Source organism: Oxyura jamaicensis, chromosome 14 (assembly GCF_011077185.1).
Source record: "Oxyura jamaicensis isolate SHBP4307 breed ruddy duck chromosome 14, BPBGC_Ojam_1.0, whole genome shotgun sequence".
In the NCBI taxonomy this organism is placed as follows: domain Eukaryota; kingdom Metazoa; phylum Chordata; class Aves; order Anseriformes; family Anatidae; genus Oxyura; species Oxyura jamaicensis.
In genome coordinates, this window is record NC_048906.1 from 4,855,385 (window position 1) to 4,877,963 (window position 22,579).

At 58.8% G+C, this 22,579-nt stretch overlaps 1 protein-coding gene across 1 annotated transcript; it reads right to left on the reverse strand.

Annotated features, from left to right (window-relative positions):
• Positions 1 to 942: 942 nt before the first annotated feature.
• LFNG (LFNG O-fucosylpeptide 3-beta-N-acetylglucosaminyltransferase) lies at positions 943 to 12,520 on the reverse strand. Its single transcript, XM_035339570.1, has 8 exons — positions 12,044 to 12,520; positions 5,262 to 5,310; positions 4,452 to 4,551; positions 4,174 to 4,327; positions 3,932 to 4,017; positions 3,477 to 3,642; positions 2,985 to 3,070; positions 943 to 2,874 (listed from the first exon to the last, which is right to left on the reverse strand). Exons 1-8 carry the CDS (start codon positions 12,425 to 12,427, stop codon positions 2,808 to 2,810), a joined length of 1,092 nt encoding a protein of 363 aa, XP_035195461.1. The 5' UTR covers positions 12,428 to 12,520; the 3' UTR covers positions 943 to 2,807.
• Positions 12,521 to 22,579: the final 10,059 nt, after the last annotated feature.

Sequence of the window (22,579 nt, forward strand, 5' to 3'; positions counted from 1 at the left end):
CTTCTGTGACCCCGTGCCAGGAGGGGTTGGGGGGGGGGGGGGGAAGTGGGGACAGAGGACTGAGAGGTGCCAAATCCTGCACCCGCTGCATGGCTGGGGCCAGGCGGTTTCACAGGGCTCGCTTTCCACCGTCCCCTCTTTGTCTGAGACACTATTGGGCTCTCCATTTTTTGGGGTGTCAGTTTTGGGGTGATGCTCGCTTCCCTTCTGCATGCAGCAGCCCAAGAGGGGGCTCCTTGGGGGGATTTTGGTTCATTTTGGGGCTGCCTGAAGGCTGTGTGTGTGTGTCTCAAGGGGAGGGGGGTTGTTGCTTTAGCACATGCTGACTTCCTGCTAGGATGTATTTTTAGCAAGTCCAACCCATGATAACCGAGAAATTCAAGCGAAACTGTAAAGTAAGTGTGTGCCTTGAAAAAAAAACCTGTAATAAAAGATGCTGGGTAAAGAGGAAGGCCGGGGGGGGGGGGGGGCGGGGGAAGGAGATGACTGTGGCAGATGAAAGCTTCTCTGGTTGCACAAACAGTGCTGGGTTTAGGAAGCGGGGGGGCAGACCTGACGCTGGTGCCACAGCACACGCAGGCTGGGTGGCTCCTGGTGTCAGAGGGAAGGGGCTCGGGCCCCCTGCAGCCCCCGGCCTTCCCACGCACACGCCTGCCGACCGGCTGTTAACACCCCCCTGCTAACAACCGGCTCTCACCTCGCCCCCGGCCTCCGCTCCCACCCCAGAGCCTGGGAAAACCCATTCCTGAGGTGCTAAGCCCTGATGGAGCCTTTTGGGGAAGGGAAGGAGGAGATGACCCCCCCTCCGTGGAATGCAAACGGGCCGGTACCCGTGAGAAAAGAGGGGGATGCAGGGGCAAAGCCTCTTCATGCAGCCCCGAGAGCTTCATTAGGGACGAAAACGAGCGCAGCCCATGTGTAAAGAGACACCGGAGCCCAGGACCAGGTGACTGTGGTCAGCAAAAAGCTGCTTTATTGGTGACGGCTCCCACGGGGGCCCCGTGGCAGCGATCGGGTTCAAGTCCCTGAGAACACACTGTCCATGCTGGTTCCCCAACCCACACCTATTGCTTTTAAACACATCCTAGTTACAAAAAGCACAGAGTGACGTTCCAGATACTGGAACATATAAATTAAGGTAAGTGATAGTTACAAGACATCGCAATTTTTTTTTCTTTCTTAAACAGATTATCAGAAGGTTGTTTGTTTTTTTTTTTTTCTGATCCACAGAAAATGTATAAAAAGCATTTTAAAATCTACATAATTCTCAATGTTGCTGGTTTTGTTTTTTTGTTTTTTTTTTTTGTCTTTTTTTTTTTTTTTATAAAAAAGGCACAGTAAAAAAATACTGGCACGATAACATATTTACAACGCACCCATTATGGGCTATCTTCACTCAGCTTCAGGTTGGGAACATTCGGCTCCGGCTCTGCCCGTTTCTCCCCAGGGAGCGCAGGCTGGCAGTGGCCGCGGGGGGATGCAGGGGGATGCAGGACCCCTGTCCCTGCCCGCGCTGGGCTAAATCCATCCCTGGCTCATGGCAAATTTTGCTCTCCAGCAGCATTTCCCAAACCGTTTTTGCTCCTGATGTGCCTGGGGGAGTGGGACCCTGCTCTTCGGTCCCCCAGTGCTGGCTTTGCTGCAGGGTGCACCCTGTGTAGGAGCAGAGCCAGGGGAAGAGCCTGCGATGGTGTGGGGGGACATCTGCTCTTTTGGGGTGCCACAGGAAGAGAGCAAAAGCCAGGCTGGGAAACGCTGCTGGCCCACAGAGGGTGCCCACCCAGCCGAGCACCTCTTGGGCACTGCAGCCACCCCAGAAGCACCCGCTGGAGGATGCTTGGTGGGGGGACACCCATGTGGCCCCCAAGGACAGACCCTGAAGTGCTACTTTGCAAAGGAGCAGGGTGCCCATGCTCAGCCTGCACCCGCAGCGACCCCGCTGTCGGGCAGGGAGGTGGCAGTGGAGGGAGACACCTCGACGCTGCACAAACACAGCTCCGGAAAAGCCCTCCTCCCGCCCCCCGTATTTATAGAAAGCCTTTAAATTAGTCTCTATAAATAGTGCATAGATTTACGCCGCTGAAAACATTTCAGCAGGATGCAGGGAGCTCCGGGGAATGGAGCTAATGCTGGTGGTGTTGGGCTTGCAAAGCCACCCGTCTGCCCCACTGTCTCCCTGCGGGGTGGCCGTTGAGCACCCAGCAGCTTTGCAGCACTGCAATGTGTCCCAGCATTTGCCATGGCCAGGTTAAAAAATAATAATAAAAAAAACTTTGCCTGCGAGGAGCCAGAGCCTCAATGCTGAGATTTGGGGGCTGGGAAAAAGGATGGGGACAGGTTAGGGGTCTGCGGGAGCAAGGAGGGGTTAGAGCTGAGGGTGGGGAGGCACACACCAAAAAAAAAAAAAAAAAAAAAAAAAAAAAAAAACATCTGGAAGGAAAGAAAGAAAAGCAAGCCAGGGTGAGGCAGAGCTGCGCAGCACCGACTGCCACTCCCCACGCATGGCGCAGGGCTGGCCGGTGGGCGGGGGGCTCGACCCAGGCGAGGCAGCCCCCCCATGCCCCGGGGTTAAGTGCTCAGGACCCGTCCATGCCCGCCATCCCAGAGCGGGCAGCGGGGGCGCACGGCCAGGCAGGCAGGGCAGGGGACAAGGGGCCGCACAGCAGCCTTCAGTACACACACACTGTGCAATACCACAGCAACGACGGCCGGCCGGAGGGCCGACACGGCCACACACACACACGCGAGGTCCCGCACGCCCGTCGGATACCGGGGAGACTCGGGACGAGGTTGGGACACACGTCTCCCTAGTACACCACGTTGGCAGGGCACCACGGCGTGTCGGGGTACAGCAGGCAGTGCACGGAGCGGAACCTGTGGAGGAGAGGAGCGGTGCTGAGCACAAGGTGGTGGTGGCCATGCGGTGGCATGGCCCTGGGGGGGTCCCTGCCAGCGGGGTGCGGGATGGGACCCCCCTGTCTCACCTGGATGGGTCCTCCTCAACAGAGAAGGCTCCCTTCATGTGGATGGAGTTGCGTTTGTTTTCAAACATGCCGTAGCTTAGTGTCACCTAGGAGAGAAAGCACGGGAGGGTCAAGCAGCCGACGTGGCCATGAGGATCGATGGGGGGGCTGCAAATTTCACCCCGTTTCCTCACAGCCTCCTGGGACAGGCTGATGGGGCTTGCACATCTATCATGTCTCAGCTGAGATGCCCAGTTTTTAGGTGGCTCACGATAAAGGTCACTCCTCCTTGCACTGCAAAGGGATCCCACCAAGGAGCCTCAGCTGAAAACCTCATTGTAGGACACTTCATTTGGGGATTTCAGCCTTTAGCTCCAGCACCCAACCCTGGAGACCCTGCTCCCAGGCTCCCAAAATCCCATTGCGTGCCTACACCACAAAGGATAAAACCGTATGAAGGTACCAACCATCCCAACCCCTCCAGGCAGCCCAGGGCCCTCGGGGCAGGGTTACCTGCTTGTGGATCTCCGTCTTGGGCACCTGGTGGAGGTTCTCCAGGTGCGAGTGGAAGAGGTTGCTCCGGATAAGCTTGACGCCCAGCACGGACTCGATGATGTAGCCGATGGTGCAGTCGTCGGGCAGGCGGATCTTCTCCGCTGTGCTCATGAAGTGGCCCCCGCTGTGGGGAGACAAAGAGGAGCTGCAGCGGAGCGAGGCCCGGGGGGATGTGGGCACCCCGTGGGGCCTGCGCTTGGCTGCTGGGCGCCCGGCCCGGCTCTAATTAAAAGAGAATTAGGGGAATTTAGGTCCTTTCTAGCTTGTTTCCAAGCCCCTGCAGAAGCCCCCATCAAGGCAAAGCGAGCCAGGTGGTGGGACACGTTCAAACATCCCCAAAGGTGCTGTCACTCTTCTGTGCCCCGCTGGGACCTCGACGGGTCCCCCTTGGAGAGCAACGCCAGCGCTCTTACCTGGCCCACGGGCTCATCTTCAGCGCCAGCCCCCGGCTGATGCAAAACCCTGCTCCTCCCGTGGCAAACCAGAAATGCACAGGGTGCTGCGAGAGAGGGGAAGCAAAGGCAGTGAGACCTCCTCGGGCTGGCCCAGACCCCGGCCATATTAAACCAGCCCCAGCCTCCCCCCTCCAGCACCACGGGAGCTTCCCACATGGCGCTGCTGCCACGGCGGTCCCCCCATCATGTCCCCCCCTCACCATCTTGTTCTCGCTGATCCTCTCCGTGGCCTGGATGGGCCGGTCCAGGCTGGGCTTCCCGATGTAGATGTCCTGCGTGTGGGGGTAGCTGGAGAGCAGCTTCACCAGCGTCCGCACGTTCACGTAGTTGTCATCGTCCACGTGGCAGAACCACCTGCGGCAGCGGCAGCAACCACGTCACGCTAGGCCGGGGCAGCTCCCCGTCATACCAGGGCCGCCCAGGCCCTGTGATGAATTACAGCCCCGAAAGGCAAACCCCGTCCCCAAGCACCACTCACTTTCTCCCAGACTCGATGAACTTGTCGTACTCCACGGCCATCTTACAGGACAGGGCCTGGCGGCTGTGGGCGGCCGAGCAGTTGGTGTTGATGACGTTTCCTGAGGGAAGAATTGGGGTTAAAACGCCGGTGCTGGGGCATCCCGCTCCCCCAGACGAGGAAGTTCACTCCAGGTGTGATGGGGGGCATGAAACCCCATGGGCTTCGTGCTCAGTGGTCTCCACGCCATGTTGTTTTGGGCAAAGAACAAACTTCGGGAGGAACGGCTCTTCGGTGAGATGGAATGGGGCTGAAGTATCCCAGTACCCCCACCCTATATGTAATGCCACCCTACATCACCCCGCCTGTCCTTGGGGCTGTGCCCCCAGCACCCTGGGAGCACGGAGGATGGATGGAGGGGGCAGGAGGGAATGGGGCTGGCTTCTCCACCCAGGATGTGACAGCTAAAACCCTTTCTCTGTTCCCACTGCCTTTTCCCACAGCAGCCACCTGTTATTTGCTTGCCCAGCTCAAAGGGAATCGCTTCCCGGCCTGAAAGGGAGTCATTTGCATGGGGAGAATAGGCTGAGCTGACCCCGACCCCGGGCAGCGGCTGCCAGATAAACATCCCTGCAAAACCCCGGGGTCTAAACTGCAGAGTTTTTTGATTTTTTTTTTTTTTCACAATTTTTTGACTTTTTTTTGGAGTTCCCTGCGGAAGGCAACACAACAACCATGCTCCCTGGTTGGGGGAACACCCCAGCACAGCCCCAGGCACCCATCACGCTCAGCCAGGTCACACACACAAAGGGACAAGGGCCACGGACTCACGTGCTTGCTTCTTCAGCTCTTCATCCTCCCCGTCTGTGAAGATGAAGGTCTGAAAGAGAAGATGAGGCACCTTTGAGGCTGAGGCCACGTGGCTCTGGACATGTTCCAGCATCCCAGGGCAGTGCCAGGGATCAGTCCCCATGGGGCACTGTTGGTGACTTCTTCCTCCTGGCTAAAACCCAAAGCAGCACCAGGGCACTAAGCAGCCCTATAACACTCTTGCCCTTGGATTGAGAGGCTTGGATCAATCCTCTATTTACAGAGCCTCTTCCTCAAACCTGGAGCATTCCCATCCTCTTGCCCTTCCCATGGGGCAGCAGCAGCAGCAGGGAGCAGCCCGCTGGCACCCATATGGTATTTTGGGAGAGGCAAGGGCTGACCCTGGCACGAGGTGGGCGCACGGAGAGGAGCAGGGAGCGGGTGCAGCTCCAGAGCTCCCTCCTCCCAAGCAGGGACTTCAGACTCCAGCTGGAGGGACCGGCACGTGCGGCAGGGATGCCAAAGCATCCTGGGGCCCTCCCCAGGCAGGTGTGTTTGCCCACAGCACCAGGTGCCAACCGTGTCCCCACCTGTGTCAACAGCATGCTGCGGTCCCTGGCTGCTTGCACAACACCCCTGGGGTGGAGGAGCCGGCAGCACCCATGGGTGCCTCCAGCCAGCCGCAAGGAGGGGACTGTCCCTTGCCACCTGAGCTGCCCGCCCGGCTGCACTCCTCTATTTACACAGCTAATTCCTGGCATATGTCACCCGGGAAAGGGGGGGGCCGGGGGCCGCTGTTCGGGCTGGATTTGGGGAAGGGCGAGAAGCAGGAGCAGAGAATAGGGGGTGGGAAAGGCACCGCCATCAATCAGCGCGCAGCAAACAAAGCTGGGGGAGAGAAACCACAACCAGCTGCCAAGCACTATTAAAAACCAGACGTGCACAAAAGGGCAAAGGAGGAAAGACAAAAGGGCTGGGGGGAAAGGCAGGAGGCGGTGGGGGGGGGCACGGGGCCCGAGCACTGGGGCTGAAGAATTACAAGCAAGCTGGAAATTCGGTGCCACCCCGCGGGCAGCCGGCCCCAGCAGCGCGCTGGGGTTTTGTGGTTTGTTTGAGGAGGGAGCGGGGCCACGACAATAGCGGGTGCGCGGGGCTGACTTTACTCAGCAGAGGAGAGTTAAGCGGGCAGCAGCAGTCATTAGCATACAGCTGCGCTGGTTAACCCGGCGCCGGGTTTGCTCAGGGCCCGGTCAAGCAGCGAGGACGGCGGGGAGAGTAGGGACTTGCTGGAGGGATGAACGGGAGGGTGTGTTCCTGGGGACAGGGCTACAAGTGACCTTTTAGGCTTGGAAAGGGGAAAAGGGGGGGGAAAAAGGTGTGGGGGAGGAGGTGGAAAGGCAGTTCTCACAAATGCACTGCCAAGCGCCTGCTGTGCATTCCTGATTTGGGGCAGACAAGGGTCAGCCCCTAAATGGGTTGGTAAGGGTTAGAAGATGTGGGACCTGATGATGAGGAGGGGACAGATGTGGGATGCAGACCTCAGTCCATCAGCTGCAGGGCCAAGGGTGTCCTTGGCACCCCAGGATTGTCAGGAGGAGCTGCCCAGGGAAGGAGGAGATGATCACACCACAAGCACTGCCTCACCCACCCCAAGGCACGTGGGGCCCGGTACGTCCCCATCCACCGCCAGCCCTGCCTCCATTCAGGCGAGACAGAAAATGTTTGAAAATGTTTGCTTGATTAGATCAGAAGTGCCGTCCAGCAACTGTGCCTTCAGCCACTCCAAAAATAACCCCACAGCCCATCCTCCGACCCAGCCGCTATAAATAGGCCACAGGGACAATTGTTTATTGCCGGCCACACCGAAAGCCCTCATCCTACCGAGGCGTCTTCCCCCCGTGCACATCCCCACACAGTTTTCCCAATGCAGGTGGGACCCGGGGGTACCCTGGGTACACCATGGACCAAGCACAGTCCATGCCGTGCCCTGCCAGTCACCCTACAGGTTCCCCACCTCCCCCTGCCAGATCCCAGCCAAGAGTTTCAAATCAAAACCATTTTTTTTTTTAAATTAATTTATCTGCCCTTCCTGCACAGCCCTCTGGCCCCAGGCAGGATCAGGCACTTGGAGGTGTCGAGGAACTGGTGAGGAAAGGGGCCAGGAAAGGAGAGGGACAAGAAGGCACCATGTCCAGGGGATGGGGAAAGCTGTGGCTCAGGCTTCTCCTGGGACCAGCCATCCTACAGCCACGGATGGGGCCGGGCTTTGCAAGTATAGACCAGGGCTGGGGAAGAGGACATGCGCAGGACCCCGCCGGTGGCTTTGCTGGTTGGTCCCTGTTCAGCTGGGACCGGGTGAAACATGGCCAGAGCTGCAGCTCCAAGGGCTGGTTGTGAGCGGCAGCACCCCAAGCAGGCTTGGTGCTGTCACATCCCCTCAGCACCCTCACCCCCCGACACCAGGACACATTTGCAGCAGGATGGGAAAACGCAGCCACAAGCTGTCCCCTACTGCCAGCCCCTCTCCCACACCGAGTGCCCCCAGCCCTTGCACTGCCCCCTCCCCATCTCCCCCATCCCCAGCTATGGCACCGAGGGGGACCAAGCCCTCCTGCCACCCCACGCAGTTGATTTCCCAGCGGGGCAGAGGAGAGGAAGGGCCCGCTCCCGGCACACTGGCGGCCGCCCTGCCTGCCCAGACCCCTGCCCCGGGAGGCGCAGGAAGCCTCATTGTTCTCCAAAGTGCAACTTCAAGAAACACAGGATGCCAAATCCCAGCCGAACAATAGCTGCCCCCGCTGAACGCGGCCCCGCACAATGCGGCCGCCCCACCAGGCGGCACAGAGGCACCCCGGGGTCTCAGTGGCCAGGGGATGGTGTCAGCCCCGGTCTGCCTGTGAGGGGATGGGTGTCCCCCAGCCACCTCTGGTCCCCTGGGGAAGGCTGTTTCTTTAATTTTTTTTCACCCTCCCCTCCATTTCTCCTTTCGCAGTGACTCATTTCCCCTCCTCTGAGTGAGCTCGTGGGTTGCTCTGAGCTTGGTGCTGTGCAAAGCATCCCGTGGGCCTGGCCAGACGCGGGGGCAGCCTGCCTTCTTCCTCCTATGCCACGTTTTAGAGCAGTCCAGGGGGCTGCCAGGGCTGACACATGCCCAGCAGACATCACACCTGCCCACCCCCCCCCCCCTTCCCCTGCCAAAAACGGGAACCTGGGCCAGGAGAGCCCCGTGACCCTCCAGTGCACAAATCCTGCACCTTCCCCATCACATCTCACTTCCCCATGCTGGAAGGGGATGGGGCACCCCCCGCAGCACCCGGGGGGGCTGGCAGCCCCTTTCACCCGAAGGAAAAGAGGGAAGCAGCCGCTCGCTCAGCAGGAGGGCCCTGGGGCGAGGCGGTGAAGGGGCGCTGGGTTTGAAGCCCCCGCTGGGATGGGCTGCGTTGGAGGAGCAGCCCCTCGGGGAGGTGTGGGAGCTGCTGGAGCAGGTCCCTGCCCGGCTTTCTGTCCCCTCCAGCAGATGTTTGCTGCAAACAGCCCCGCTCCAGCCCGCGGCGGCTGGGAGGGAAAGTCCCCACCTCGCCTCGGCGGGCAGGGCACGGTGGCTGTGTCCCTGTCCCCACAGCTTTCCCCAGGATGGGATCCGGGCTGGCACGGCCCCGCAGAGCCAGGGAAGGGGCTTGCAAGGCTCTGGCAAGAGGCCGAGGGCCCTTCCTCCCCCTGGCTCCTTGCAGCAAGAGGAAGAATCCTCCACTGTAATTTTAAATGCTATAATTTTTAATAACCTCCGCGCAAACAATGAGCTCATTGTGCAGCCGGGGTCCCCCGCCCTCCCGCCCGGCGCTCCACGCACGCCGCTCGCCTGCGCCGAGGCTCTTATTGACAAGGCTGGCGGCATCGTTAGGGGCAGGCAATTAACAGGCAGGCAATTAACCGCACAGACAGCGCCCCATCCCTGCTCCCCCCCCCCCCCCCCCCCCCCCCCCCCGAAAAAGACCCTGCCTCCCAGGCTGCCCAGGGAGGGACGCTCACACGTGAGCAGAGTTGAGCAGTGCTCAGCACACCCCAGGGCACCGCCAAGGGATGGAAGGGACCCAAGGGACAGAAGGCACAAACAGCCTCCCCCATCCCAGCTCCCCAGGGGGCACCCAAGCAGGACACGTGCCCGTTGCCCCCAGGGACACAAACTCTGGCCAAGGTGCTAAAGAAATTTTGGGAGCCGCCAGCGGAGGAGCGTGCTCTCCGGAAGGCAAATGCATTCCTCGGCGCCTGGAGCAAGAATATTTCAAAGCCTGCAATTATCGTGCCGAGCTTTGGGGGGAAGCAAGCAGCTCCCACACGGGCGGGATGGCAGCCCAGTACAGCCCAGCACAGCCCAGTACAGCCTGTGGGCACCGCGGCATGCGCCGAGCACCCGCTGCCCTCGGTGCCCCAGGGACCTGGATGTTTCTTGTGCAATTCTGCCACTGCAAAGCACCCGACTGAGCAGGAAACCCGTGGGTTTGGGTGGTTTGGACTAGCTTGGCATCCAGGACTTGTGCATAATGGCCACTTTCCTCCTCCCCCCTCTTTTCTTTCAAGTGTAAAGTTTCCCCCAGGCTGCACTCCAACGGCCTCAGGATACAAATGCCGAGACAGCTGGAAAAGCTCCCCAAAGCGAGGAGGGGAAAACCCCACAACCCTTCCCCAGTGCCTCCTGTCTGGCCTTGCTCGTGCAAGGCAGGGAGCGGGCTCTGAAGGCAGCAGGGCTCTGCCCTCTGTGCAGAGAAAAGCAGGAAGGAGAAGGGGGTGCCCGGTGCGTGAGCCCACTGCGGTGGGGTGAAAGGGACAGACCACAGGAAGCAGGGACTATTGTAGGCAGAACAAAGAGTGGGGAGGAAGAACACAATAGCTATTCCCCCTGTCTGCCAGGCTGCAGGCTGAAGCTACCTGCCAGTTTTAACCCCTTCTCACCCCTCCATGGAGCCTGGCTAACCAAGAGCCACAGGGGAGACTTTGGGAGGAGGAAGGGGGGAAGGAGACGCTGTGCCAGGCAAGGGGATTCTCAGCCCTCGGGCAGGAACTTCCCCGCACACCCCTGTGCCGAAAACGAGAGGGACAGGATGAGACAGGCCTGACTCAGACCAAGAGAGCCGTTGGGTGCAGGCAGCCCCACCACCACCCGGGGCACCAGCAGGGAGGTGATGCAGGAACCATGTAGGACAGGGCAGGGATGGAGAGGAGCCACATGGCACCAACACCAAAAAGCCACCACCAAACAGCTTGGTCCCAAGCTCAGAGGAGCCCAGGGTACCCCGAGGTTTCGCAAATCAGAGACAGGGTCAGCGTGGGAAGGGTGGAGTTCATGCCAGCAGCACACAGGCTCATCCCCTCCGTCCCCGCAGGGGTTTGCGCCGCCTCCAGCTCGCTCCGCAGCTCCTTGTCCTCAAGTGCTGCACAAGAGCCGTCACTCAGCGGCTTGGCTTGTCAGTCGGGCACCTCGCCGGGCTGCGGCCCCCCTGGCTTCATGGCCCTCATCTCTAGGCAACCTGACCTGGACACGGCCGGCTCCAGCTCCCCCGTTCCCATGGAAAGTGCCACACAAGAGGCTGCGAAGCCTTTTCTCTGCGCCGGGAGAAAAGGGGCTTTGTTAGCTTGCCCAGGGGGACAGCGTGAGAGCCGAGGCTCGGGTCTCTGGGAATCCAAACGGACAAACGAATCAAAACAAAACAAAAAAAAAAAACACAGAAGAAAGCCAGGGCTCACAGGAGGGAGGGGAGGGGGGAAGACCAGCCATTCCCAGGATCATCTGTAGGTGCTCAAAGAGCGTTTCCCCCATCACCACCGCTCTCCACCCCCTCACTGTGACAGCAGAGCATAAAAGAGGCTTCCATTAAATAACCGTACCAGGGAGAGACGGCAGAGCCACTGCCAAGTCCCGGGGAAATGAGCAAAAAGAGGGACAAGATCTCCAGTAGAAAAAAAAAAAAAAAGAAAAAAGAAAACGAAAAAGAAAAGTCAGCATGCTTGGAGTAACGCACAGGAGCCAAGCACGCCCACAGGGTCCAAGGGAACTGAGCAGAGGAGGCACGGGCAGGTCGAGCGCCCTTCTTCCCTCCCAACCACTTCAGGCTTCCAAAAACCACCGAGGAACAATTCCAGGCCAGGAGGAAACACGTGAAGACAGTAGGACGGGAGGGTTAGGACGAGGCGTAACTTACTCGGGAAGCTGTCTAAGGCTAGAAAAAGTGCCTTAAGAGCAGATGGCAAGGCACATTTCCTAAGACAGACTTTTTTTGTTATTATTATCTTTCAGAGCTTGAAGGACAGAGCAGGGCTGCCAGGACAGGGTGTCACCGAGCTCAGGGCTGGCACCAGCTGCAACTGCCCCAGTGCGGGTGAGCCAGAGCAGACCAGTGAGAGCCCCAAGTGCTGCCCAGATCCTGCCGAGGGGACCTGCAGCCTGGGCACAGCTCTCTGATGCCGATGTCCCCTGGGCAGCCCAGTGCCTACACCCCCGGGACCCCCCAGAGCCGCGGGGAGCACCAGGGCTGTGCTCTGCACCGTGCCTCAGTCTCCCCAGTGGAAACCCTTCGAGGCAGCAGGGCAGAGCCGAGGGCTGAGTTTTTGTGCACCGCTCATAACGGGGAGCCCAGGGCAGGGGTGCCCGAGCCCTCTCCATCACTCACCCCCTCATCGCTCGCGCTCCCCAAAACCCCCCAAATCTCCCCAAAAACACCCCCCGGCGCTCGATGTCAACGAGCGGCCGGCCGGAGGAGGTGACACGCGCCTTGTCCCCGGCCCTGCCCCGCTGGTCGCGACCTTACCATGTCGCGATTGCGGGAGATCCAGGTGTCGAGCAGCAGCTCCAGGCGCGCCTTGTGGAACTTTTTGGTGGTCTTGACGGCGATGAAGACGTCGCGGGGGGAAATGTCCTCGGCGGGCGGCCGGGGTGGGCTCGGGGGGGCGGCGGGCACCTCCCGGCGGGCTCGGCTCAGCCTCCCGAAATAATCGGCGAAGCTGCGGAGGCCGCCGGAGCCCTGCGCCGCCTGCCCCGCCGCCCCCAGGCTCTGCAGCGCCCGCTGCGCCCCGCCGGCCTCTCCCCTCGCCAGCCCCGGCCTCCCCGGAGGCTCCACCATGAGCACCAGGAGGCAGGTGAACATGGAGCCCACGAGGGACAGCAGCAGCTTCCTGCCGCAGCTCTTCAGCATCCTCCACCTCCTCCACCACCGCCTCCACCTCCTCCCTGCCGCCCCGCTCCGCCACCGGCCGCGCTCCGCCCGCGCCGCCGCCACCGCCGTCCCCGCGGCGCGCCGCCGCCGCCGCTTTTAAACCGCCCCCGGCCCACCCGGGGCGGGCCCGGCTCGGTACCGCCCCCACGCGTGGCCGTGGGGCGTGGGCAGCCCCTGCTCCAGCCCCTGTGCCTGCACGCCCCCTGCGCGCCCCCTGCGCGCCCCTTGCGCGTCCTGTGCGAGCCCCCTACGAGCCCCCTGCTCGGGGGTCGCCTGTGCCACAGCCACGTCCCCCCTGTTGCCACCCCCGGGGGGCCTCAGGGGGCTGCCCGCTGCTCCCGGCCCCCCATCGGGGTACCCCACTGCCCACACACCATCAGCCCCTGGCCCACCCGCGCCCCTCACACGTCCACCAGGCTGCAGAGGAATTTGGGAATGGGGAGACGAGGGTCGGATCCTGCCCAGCTTGGGCAGCACTGGAGGAAATGGCAAAGGTGGCAGACCCCATCCCAGGTGTTACGGAGCTGGTGCCGGTGTGCAGCCCCTGCCGTGCAGGCTGAAAATAAATCCTACAGGGGTGTCCCCAGTGACTGCTAACCATGGTAACGACGCCTTGCAAAATGAGACGCTGTTTTCCCAGCCAGGTGGTGGGAAAAGTGGGGGCTGCAAGGGAAAATTGATGGGGAAGTGCTCCTGGATGTGCCACCAACCTGCTATTTTACTGACACCAAACACCAGGGTTTCTTTCCCTCCTTACCCCCGTCTCGCCAGGCAGGGAGCTCTCGGGGTTTTCTCTCCCACCGCATGCTGTGTCTGCTACAGGGAGGCGGATTTGGGTTTGGTCCTGGTCTGCTTGGTAATGCCATAATCAGGGGCTGCTGCATTTTTGGGTAGGGCCCTTGTCCAACTTGCATTTTTCCTGCTGTCACGTGCTCCATTCATCTCTGGCACAGCATAAACAATGTTAATAATACCAGGCAGGACGAAGCAGGGAGGCAGCTTCCTCGGGCAAGCCCCAGCGTTTGCCTTCTGCTGGGTTTGGGATCTACATAACCCCGCTCAGCCCTCCAACCCTGGCCCCGGGCTGCGAGTGCTGAGGGAGGCTGTGGACCTGGGTTTGGTTTTGCATGGCACTGCCCACGTCTGGGGAGGGACCTGTCCTGCCAAAGAAGCCTCCGATAATAAAAGAAAAAAATAAATAAAATAAAGCAGTTAGACCATACAAACACAGGAACCAAATCCCACAGTCACCACTTCCCGCTATTGCTGCAGAGCCCGGCCTTCAAGCCTGGGCTTTATTTTCCTCGGGCGCCTTTTGTCTCCAACCCGATGGCACAGCAACCGTAGCTCGAGAGGCAGCTGAAAAGCCCGACCGGCGAAACTCCGAGTGAAGAAAGAGCGCCTTTCTCCGCGAGCCAAAAGGGGAGGAAACGCACTTGTCCCCCGACCAGCTGCTCTCCCGCTCCCGCAGCCTCGGAGGTGGCCGGGGACACGTGCCGCGGCCAGATGTTGGGGTCCGGCCGGCGCCGCGGGGCCGGTGACAATGCGGGCTCTGTGTGCCCCGAGCAACACAGCCGGGGTCTGGAAGCCACCATGCCACCGGCACACGGGTCCCCTGAGGCCACCCTAACCCTGTTTCCGAGGCCAGAGTGCCGTGGTGGTGGAGGAAAGCTTTCTTTCATCGGCATTGTCCCGCCGGAACGCAGCTCCCCGGGGATAGGCTGTGTCCCCGTGGCTTCCTCTGCAGGCGCCTGGCCTCCTGGCTCAGCCCTCACCCGCCACACGATGTCTCCGGCCAGGCACCATGCTGCTCGGGGAAAGGGGACAGGGTGATGGGGTGAGTGGTCTCCATGCCTGTCCCCGCTGGGTGGCACCTGCAGGGCTGGGAGCCGGAGGTTGCTGCAGGGAGGATGCTCTCCGGAGTGTCCCGTGCCCGGTTTGTCAGCATTCAGCCCCTCTTCTGGGTACCAAGAGCCTCGCCCTAACCAGGGTGGCACTGGGGCAAGGAGAATTTGGGTGCCCTGAAAACACAAGGGTCAGGGGAGAAGGAAGCTGTGATGTCTGCTCTGCAGGAGGGATGCCAGGGCTGGCCCAGGAGGGGCATCTTGTGTCCTCCCCCTGAAATGATCCTGCTTTGGATGCACCCCATAACCTATCCCACTGAGGTGCCATGGGGGGAGCCTGGCCATGGCTGCATGGGGGCTGTGGGGTTTCGGCAGCTTTCCAGACCCCCAGCCAAACCTCAGGGATATGTCCTCATCTCCCCCATCCCAAAACCAAGCCTAGCAGTTGGACAGCTGGCAGAGGCACCACCCCAGCTCCTTCCCACTGCAAATTAACCTCACCAAAACCCCATGCTGGTTTCCACCAGAGCTGGCTGCACTCACCCCACACTGACCCAGGGCAGGGACTGGTGTGGGGCACCTCCCGTCCAGCCACACCACGGGATTAGATCTCTCTAAATTGGTTTAAACCTTCCACATTGCCCCCTCCACAGCCTGACCCCGGTGCTCTATAGGTGGTCCCTAAGAGGCTCACAGCTTCTCAGGGCTGCCGAAACGGGTAAATAAATTCCCTGTAATAAAGCGTTTGGGCCATCGGGGAGAAACGCCGTGCCGGGGCTGCGGATTGCAGGACGATTTCCACGCCTCGTTGGACAGGGGTTAAAAGCTCTGTCAAACGCGGGCTTCATCGGGATCGCGGTGCTGAGTGTATTTAGTGGGGTTTGGCCCCGCGTGTTAGGCTATGCGATGGAGGAGGACAGCTGGGGAGCCACAGTGCTGCTGCAAACACCACCCCCCTTCCCCCTTTTTTTTTTCTTTCTGGGGTTTTGTGACAGCACAAAAGAGACTTTGCATCGATTACTGGTAGGAAGCCGCAGCGCCCCGCGGCAGACTTCTGCGCTCCCCGTCCTGGGCTTGGTTAACTTGCCATTGTGTGAGCGAGGGAACAGGGCAGCGCTATTCAGCCCCAGTGTGAGGCTCAGATTTTTTTGTTCATGGCCTGGCATTTTCTACCCCCCTGGGACCACAAAACCTCCCTGCCCTTGTAGCACAGGGCTTGGCGGTGCCATCGGGGTGGCTGCGGGTGCTGAGGATGCCCTGCCTGATGCTGAGCCGTCCCCGTCCCCCTCGGTGGCTGTCCCCAGCTCTGGCTCCCGCACCAGGACCTGACGCAAACCCCACCATCCCTCCCCGACCCCAAAACCCTCCGGGGGCTGCGGGTCCCCTCGGAGCAGGGCGGGGGGACGGGGCGATTTGTGCAGGGCGCGCCGGGATCCCACGGGGGCCGGGGGGCTATAGAAATGCAAAGCGTTATTATTTCCCTGGGCTGAAGCAGAGGCCTGAGAAAGGTTGAGCGAGAGAGGCAGCGAGCGGGGAACAGCGGGGGATTTAGCTCCTGAAAGGGAGCCGGGGAAAAAAGCGGGCGAAGAGCCTCATTGTGCGCCGGGCAGGGGGGGTCACGAGCGAGTTAAACTGGTTAATGTATTGGAGCAGCTTCCTCCGAGCCGCTGGGAGAAAGCAAAGCGCTGCAACAAAAGGCCGGGGGAGCATTCTTGTGGGGAAAGTGGGCTCTCTTTAAAAGGATTTGATTTCTTTTCTGTCAGTTGAATGGAATTTGGTGGTGACTCCTTCAGGTCTAAGAATTTCAGGCTTTGGTGGTGGCGGGAGGAGATGGTGTGTGTCCCCGTCCCCCCCCCTTCACTCGTCCCCATCCCACATTCTTCTCCCGCCAGGGCCATTTCCAAGCCCGCTGCCCCCCGGATCACGGCCCCTGTTGCTGGGGGGAGAGGGGCTGGGGGGACACCAGTGGCCCCAGGGCCACGCTGCTCCTGAGAGAAAGGCAGGGGCACCAGGCGACCTGCGTGGCCTGGTTTCTCATGGTCGCTGTTCAGCCACGGGGGGGTGGTGGGGGGATGCTGGAGGAGAATGGGGGTACTGCGGTGGTCGGTGCCCCTCTTGGGGCTCCGTGGGCAGGCTGGGAGGGAGGGGAGCTTTCATTTGGGGAGAGAATTGTAAAAATAAAGGTCAAAACAGGAGGGGAAGGGAGTCAGCACAGATGGATGGATGGAAGAGGGAGGCTCCAGCTGATGCCAGCGTGGGTGCCTCAGTTTCCCACAAGGTGCCTGTCTCCAGGGCAGGCAGGGTCACAGCACGAGGTGAAAATGGGATTTGCTGTGCTGTGTGCAGGGGATGGGCATTGTCTCCCTGTTCCCCCAGACATTGTTCCCCAGAGGAGCTGGGCAGCTCTTGGCCCTTCAGCTCTGGCCTCTCATCCTTCCTAGCCCCCAGTTTTGTCACGTTCTTCTCCCGAGCTCTGAAAAAGAGCCAGGAACTGGTGTCAGGTTGCCCCAAGGAATACGCAGGAGCCAGGTTTTGTATAGGGCGTGCCCAAGGCACCTGCCTTAATAGCTCCCCAAATCTCCTGCTTTAAAGTTCATGCGTGATGGACGGGGCACCAGCCTCCCCCTTGCTGCTCACAGCCACCGACCGCCCCATGTCTCCCAGATTTGCTGGCACAGAGGGAGTCAGAATCGCTTTGGCTCCCCACCCCAAGCATCCCCATCCCCACAGCTCCCCAGGGAGATCGGGGCAGCCCCGGAGCAGCGATAGCTCCCGTGGCCGCCCGCGTGCATCCAGCGCAGCTCCGATAAGTGTCACCCCTGCTCGGTACGCTCCTGCCAAGGCTGTTTCCAAACACTGCCTGACCCCAGGGAGCTTGGCTTCTCTCTGGGCCATCACAGCTTCTTGGCTTCTCCCTCACCCCTGGGATGTCCCACTGCCAAGCCCTTTGCCAAAGGCGCACGGGGCAGCGTTCATTCACCCACCACTTTCCCTGGCTTGCCTTGGTGGTCTCCGAAAGCCCCTTCCCCACGGCACCCCTGGGAAATCGCTTGCTCCTTTCCCACTCCCCCCACAAAGGGGATTAAAAGCAGCAGTTCATTTTTCATGTGATGTTAGTTTAAATTGGAATTTCACTGCTCTGGCTTCGGCCGGTTTCCGGGAGCTGAAGCCGAGAGGGTGGTATTAGCGCCGTGCGAGGCAGGGAGGAGGAGGAGGGAGGTGGGAGGTGGATGGGGGGAAGCAGGGGGACGTGCGGGGGTGAGGACGGGATTAAAACATCCCATTAGAATTTCTGTTTTTGGAAAGCTCACAAAAATGTTGACATGTAGCATGACTAACATAGTGCAAATGTCAGCCCGGCTCTGCGAACGGGGGCCCTCACTCTCCTCCCAACACGCTGGCCCCCTTTTAAGGCAAAAACATACAATGAAAGGCACAATGGCTGGATTCCAGCGAGCAGCGCTAATTGTTCCTCGCTCACGTCGGGCTAATTGCTGCGCTGAAACCATTCGTGCCTGGCCTGGATCCCACGTGTTTTTACCATTTAATTGGGAGCTGGGACTGGGAATTGGGATGAGATAAAGGCAGGCAGAGGCTGAGCCAGCCTGGGTGCCCCAGTCCGGGGGGGGGTCGTGCTGTTTGCCCCCACTGGAGCAGCCCAGCCCCGTGCCAGCCCCGCGCAGGGATCAGGCTCTGCAGAGGAGAGCTGGGATACTTGGGGACCTGGTGAGCCCAACATGATGGAGAAACGTCTCCAGCAGCAAACATGTGCAAGAAACACCTTCGTCCAGCTGCTCGGGGACTTCTCCAAGGGTGATGCACACAACAGGGTGTGCACAGCTCATCACCCGGTGCTGTAATTAGGTTTGTCCCCTTGCAGACAGTGTGTGCAAAGCTTGGTCAGGGCCTGGGAAGAACAATAGGAGGGCAGGAAATGCCTTTCAGTGGCTGCCTATTGTCTTCCACCTTCTGGGGGAACTGGAAGTTTAACTATAGTCTTCCTCTCTCAGGTATTCCTGTAGGGTTTCATCCTCGTAGGATGCGCCTGGACCACAGCATCGTCCTGGTGCTGGACTCTATTGTGCTAAGGAATGTGCACGTGGTTTTCCCTTTAACAGCTCCTCTGAGACCCAGAAACACTGCAGGGTCCCAGCACAGCCCCGCTGGGGCAGAAGGGCTTTCTTGTGTCTCCTCCAAGCATCTCTGCCACCTCTCACCCCATGCTGCCAACAGGGGTGGGGGCACAGGGCTTAATGTTAGCATGTCTTTGCCTTTCTCCACATCCATCTTACAGAATATCACTTGTTCCACAGCATCTTCTGGGAAGCCTTCATCTAGGCTGTGCAGCTTCATAGGCAACCCAAGGCTCTCAGCTTTCAGGTCTCTCAGAAATAGAGACCAACCATGAACAGATGTGGAAACCACTCAAGACAGGGAACCCAAAACATCCAAGGCTCCCCAGGAAATCTGCAGGTATCTGTCTCGGCACAGCGAGGATGATCTTCTCTTTGTGTTTCCATGAAAGCTCTTGAGCGCACACCCACAGCCCGAGGACAAGGATGTTACCAACACCGGAATTTACAGCAGCCATTTGTTCAGAAGAAAGGCTCCAGGTGAAAAGGACAGATACTGGAAAAAGAGAGAAAGAATTCTTCACAGATGCGAGTGGGATACTTGTAAGTCAATATTTGCTCCTGCAATATTGGCACTCGCAGAAACGGTTTCCCAACGTGAACACATTTCAGCCCAGCTGCTCCAGGATCGCCTTGTTCAGAAGCACTCAGATCCACCTCTTAAGCTTCATTAAAATGCACTTTTTATAGCCTCTGGGGAGCTGAGAACCTTTTATGACAAGTCCTTCTATCCCTTGAAATCCACCCATGCCATGGGATGGCCTTGTGGTAGCTAACCAAGAACAGATGATCCCTTTGGGAAGGGAATATTTTAAGCCCCAACACATAGACAGGCCAGAACAAAGCCATGTGGCAGTAAGAAGAGAGTTCAGAACATTTCTTTCCAGCTCAGTTGGTCCCAGACCCCCCCCAGATGATATTCACTCCAGGGCCAGCCCCCAGCCCCACAGATGCTTCCAGCTCCTGCCCTGTACCAACCTCACACCGGGATGCCCAGCACCAGTCACTCACTGGGGGATTTGAGCAGGGCCCTTAAGTCACTCCCCCATATGTGTGAGCCCAGAGGGAAGAACACAAGCAGGGGATGTGGAAAGGTGCTTCTGACACCCAGAGCCTTGCTTCAGACATGGATTTATTTGCACAAAATATAGGTCTGGGAAGCCATAGCGGAGAAAAATATATGGCTGCACACCCCTGTCACCTGGGGGAAAGTGAGGCTAGTGACCATCATCAAAACCTGGTAGCAAAAAGCGAGGAAGCTCCTTAGTGCCTTCCCCGAGGCTCGGAAAGGTTCACATCAGGAAGGGTGGAGGCAATGCATTTTGTACTCTTCGACGGGACGAGGCGTCCTCGCCAAAGCAATCGCTCCTCTCGCTGCTGCAGGGCAGCCTCTGTCCTGTCCCTGGGAGCGTCCCCTTTATTCTCCGACCTCAAAGGGCCGCATCCGAAGGAGGGCATTTCTTTGGGGTTTACCTCAGGTGCTGTCCAACCAGAGAATTAGTTGCCATCCCCATTTGGGAACAGCATCCTGGTGTGGGTTATCATCTCTGGTGGACAAGAGACTTTAGCCAAGAATAGCTCTCCTGGGTTTTACAGAATAATACAGCTCTTATTCTGGAGGAAGCATGGAGCCCATGTGCCGAGCAGGGAGCAGCCCGAGGGCTGGCCACGGACAAGCTGTCATTTCCCCCAAACTCAAACTGGGTCAAATGCAAAAGGGGAAAGCCCAGGGAAGAGCAAGACCTGCTTTTTCTTTTTCACACCTAGACCCCAGCCTCTGGGGGATGAGATGCTGCCACAGGCAGGTTTTCCTCAGGACCGTGCTCCTGGTGCATCCCCAGGGATATGAATCAGAAATGCATGGGGAGAGGCTCAGCGCCCGAGATGCTCGCCGTCATGCTCTCCCCTTGCACTGCGTGCCCGTCCTGTCTCCTTTCAGTTTAAGCTCCTGACATCTCAATCCCCGGGTCTGACCAAGTGTGTGGCTGTCAGCTCTGCCCACCCTAATCCGCTCACGGGGCTCCTCTGCAAGCTCTCAGGAGCAACAGAGGCGGCTTCTCCTTGTTCACATCGAGGAGATTCATGAGCTGGTTTCACATTTGTTTTTCTTTCAAACTTGAGGCTTTGCAGATATTAAAATATAATCCAGGAAGAATTTGCTTTGTGAGGGAACAGTGTGGGATCACCGAGGGGAGAGAGGTCATGGGGGAGCACGGGGAGGTGGGGGAGCAAAGGGATTTTAATTTCCCCTCTGCGTCCCATTGGGATCGAGGCCTTTACCTCTCTGCAAGCAACTGTTGCCAGTATGGGACTGGTTAGAGGCTTTGGGAGACTCCAGGCTCCGCCAAGCAGGGAAATACTGCTTGCAGCAGGGATTTTAGACATTGACCATGGTGAGGACAGGAGCAAAGCTCTCTGCAGGTGGTAAGAGCTGGAGAAGGTGGCTGGGACCATGGAGAAATGGGCAGCAAGGAGAAGGGAAAACATTTCTCCTGGTATTAAGTAGTTGCTTTGGATTAGAAACAAAACAAGCAAGCAAACAAACAGAAAACAATCAAACAAACAAGCAAAACAAAGAAAAAAAATGTATAATTTGTGCTATAGGTAAACAGAGGAACTGGCCAGGCAAGACAGGAAGGCAGGGCCCCGTCAGAGCCCCGCGCCTTGCGGTGAGATAAACAAGAATTCAAGAAATGAGAAGAGTCTTAAGGTGATTGCTCAACGCGTGAGGAAATACGGGGCAAAAGTCAGATATCAGGGAGAGGAAGCTGGAAAAGGGCAGGCTGATCCGAGCAATGAGGTCAGCGCAGCAAAAATAGTGCGGGGAAGCTTCCTGGAGACAGCGAGCTGGAGGAGCACATGTGGCCCTGCTGCTCCGCCTGCCTCACATGCACAGGTGGCAAGGGATTACCAGCCCAAAACTGGGCTCAGCTCTTTCATCTCCAGTGATTTCAGTCCACGGAGAACCCCTCAGCTAAACCCCCTGCTCTGCAGCACCTGCAGCTGCTCTTTATTTCCAAGGGAGCACTCCCAGGCTGATGCAGTGCCACTGGGGACATCCCGTTGAGTTGCCCTAGCTGAGGATCTTGCCCCAAATCCATGAGGAATGCACTGCTGTGTCCTCTCAAAACAGCTATTTTTATTGAGCGAGTGTCAGAAGTGGCCCTGGCTCGTTTCAGAGCCAGCACGAGACAGACAGCCTGCCCTCCCGGTGCGGGTCTGCTCTCCTGCTCCGTTGTGTGCTGAGCTCATCCGTTCTGGAGCACCAAAATATTTGGGCTCCCGATGTGCCAGGGGTCTTGAGGCTTATTTTGAGTTCATCTCAGAGTGGCGGGTTTGATGGAGTCTGCTTTTCTGGTCTGGGCACAGGCAGTGGGATGTTCATACCAATCTTGCTCTGAGACTAACCGAGTCCATAAATCTCCGGGCAAAGCCAAGAGCCTTGTGTTTTGTTGCTCCATGCTGTCCCTGTGGCCCTTTGAACCCCCAGTGCCCTCACAAGCATGGAAACCTCAATCGATGTCCTATCAAAAGGAGCAGAATAAATCTCCTTATCTGATGGGACAAGGTCACACTCCCTGTGTGGCCATTTGGCAACAGACGGGGCTGCTCCTGAGTTGTCTTCTCTGTGCAGGAAGTCTTCCATCAGCTCTTGCAACATGTGAGCCTCCATTCGTCTCCAAAATGCAGCTTCAGCACTTGGCCCTGCTGCGGCTCATTCAGGGGGGTCACTTCTCTCACTGGAGGATTTCCCTTTATGGCCCACCCTACCAATCCATCCTGCTCCACCACCATAGTGGACAACATGAAATTTTGCCTCCAGCTTTGTCCCCAGGGTCTCATTACTGCACAGGACCGTTGGATCCCTCTGTGCCTTCTCTGCTCTGCAAGCTGACCTAAGGGAGGACAGGTGTCCCTTCCCTGCACTTTTCAGTCCAGAACCACCCATCCCAAACCCAGCTTTCACTTCTCCACTTTATTTCAGTCACTGATAGAAAGGGGGATCATTTAAGGAGGAGGCAATGAATTACAGTCCCTTGTGCTCAGTTGGAATTGTTTCTCTAGGTCGTTTGCCTTCTGTTCCTGCTGCTCTGCCTCCTTCCATCATCCCAGTGATGCATTACAAGGTTGTGACAAAGCCTGACAAAACCAGT

Bases quoted from the DNA above. Each gene is read 5' to 3' on its own strand.
- LFNG (XM_035339570.1), bottom strand. From the start codon at position 12,427: ATGCTGAAGAGCTGCGGCAGGAAGCTGCTGCTGTCCCTCGTGGGCTCC. The intron at 4,552-5,261 runs GTGAGTCCGTGG...TTCTTCCCTCAG, and splicing joins AGAGCTGAAGAAGCAAGCAC to GAAACGTCATCAACACCAAC. The intron at 4,328-4,451 runs GTGAGTGGTGCT...CCGCTGCCGCAG, and splicing joins TTCATCGAGTCTGGGAGAAA to GTGGTTCTGCCACGTGGACG.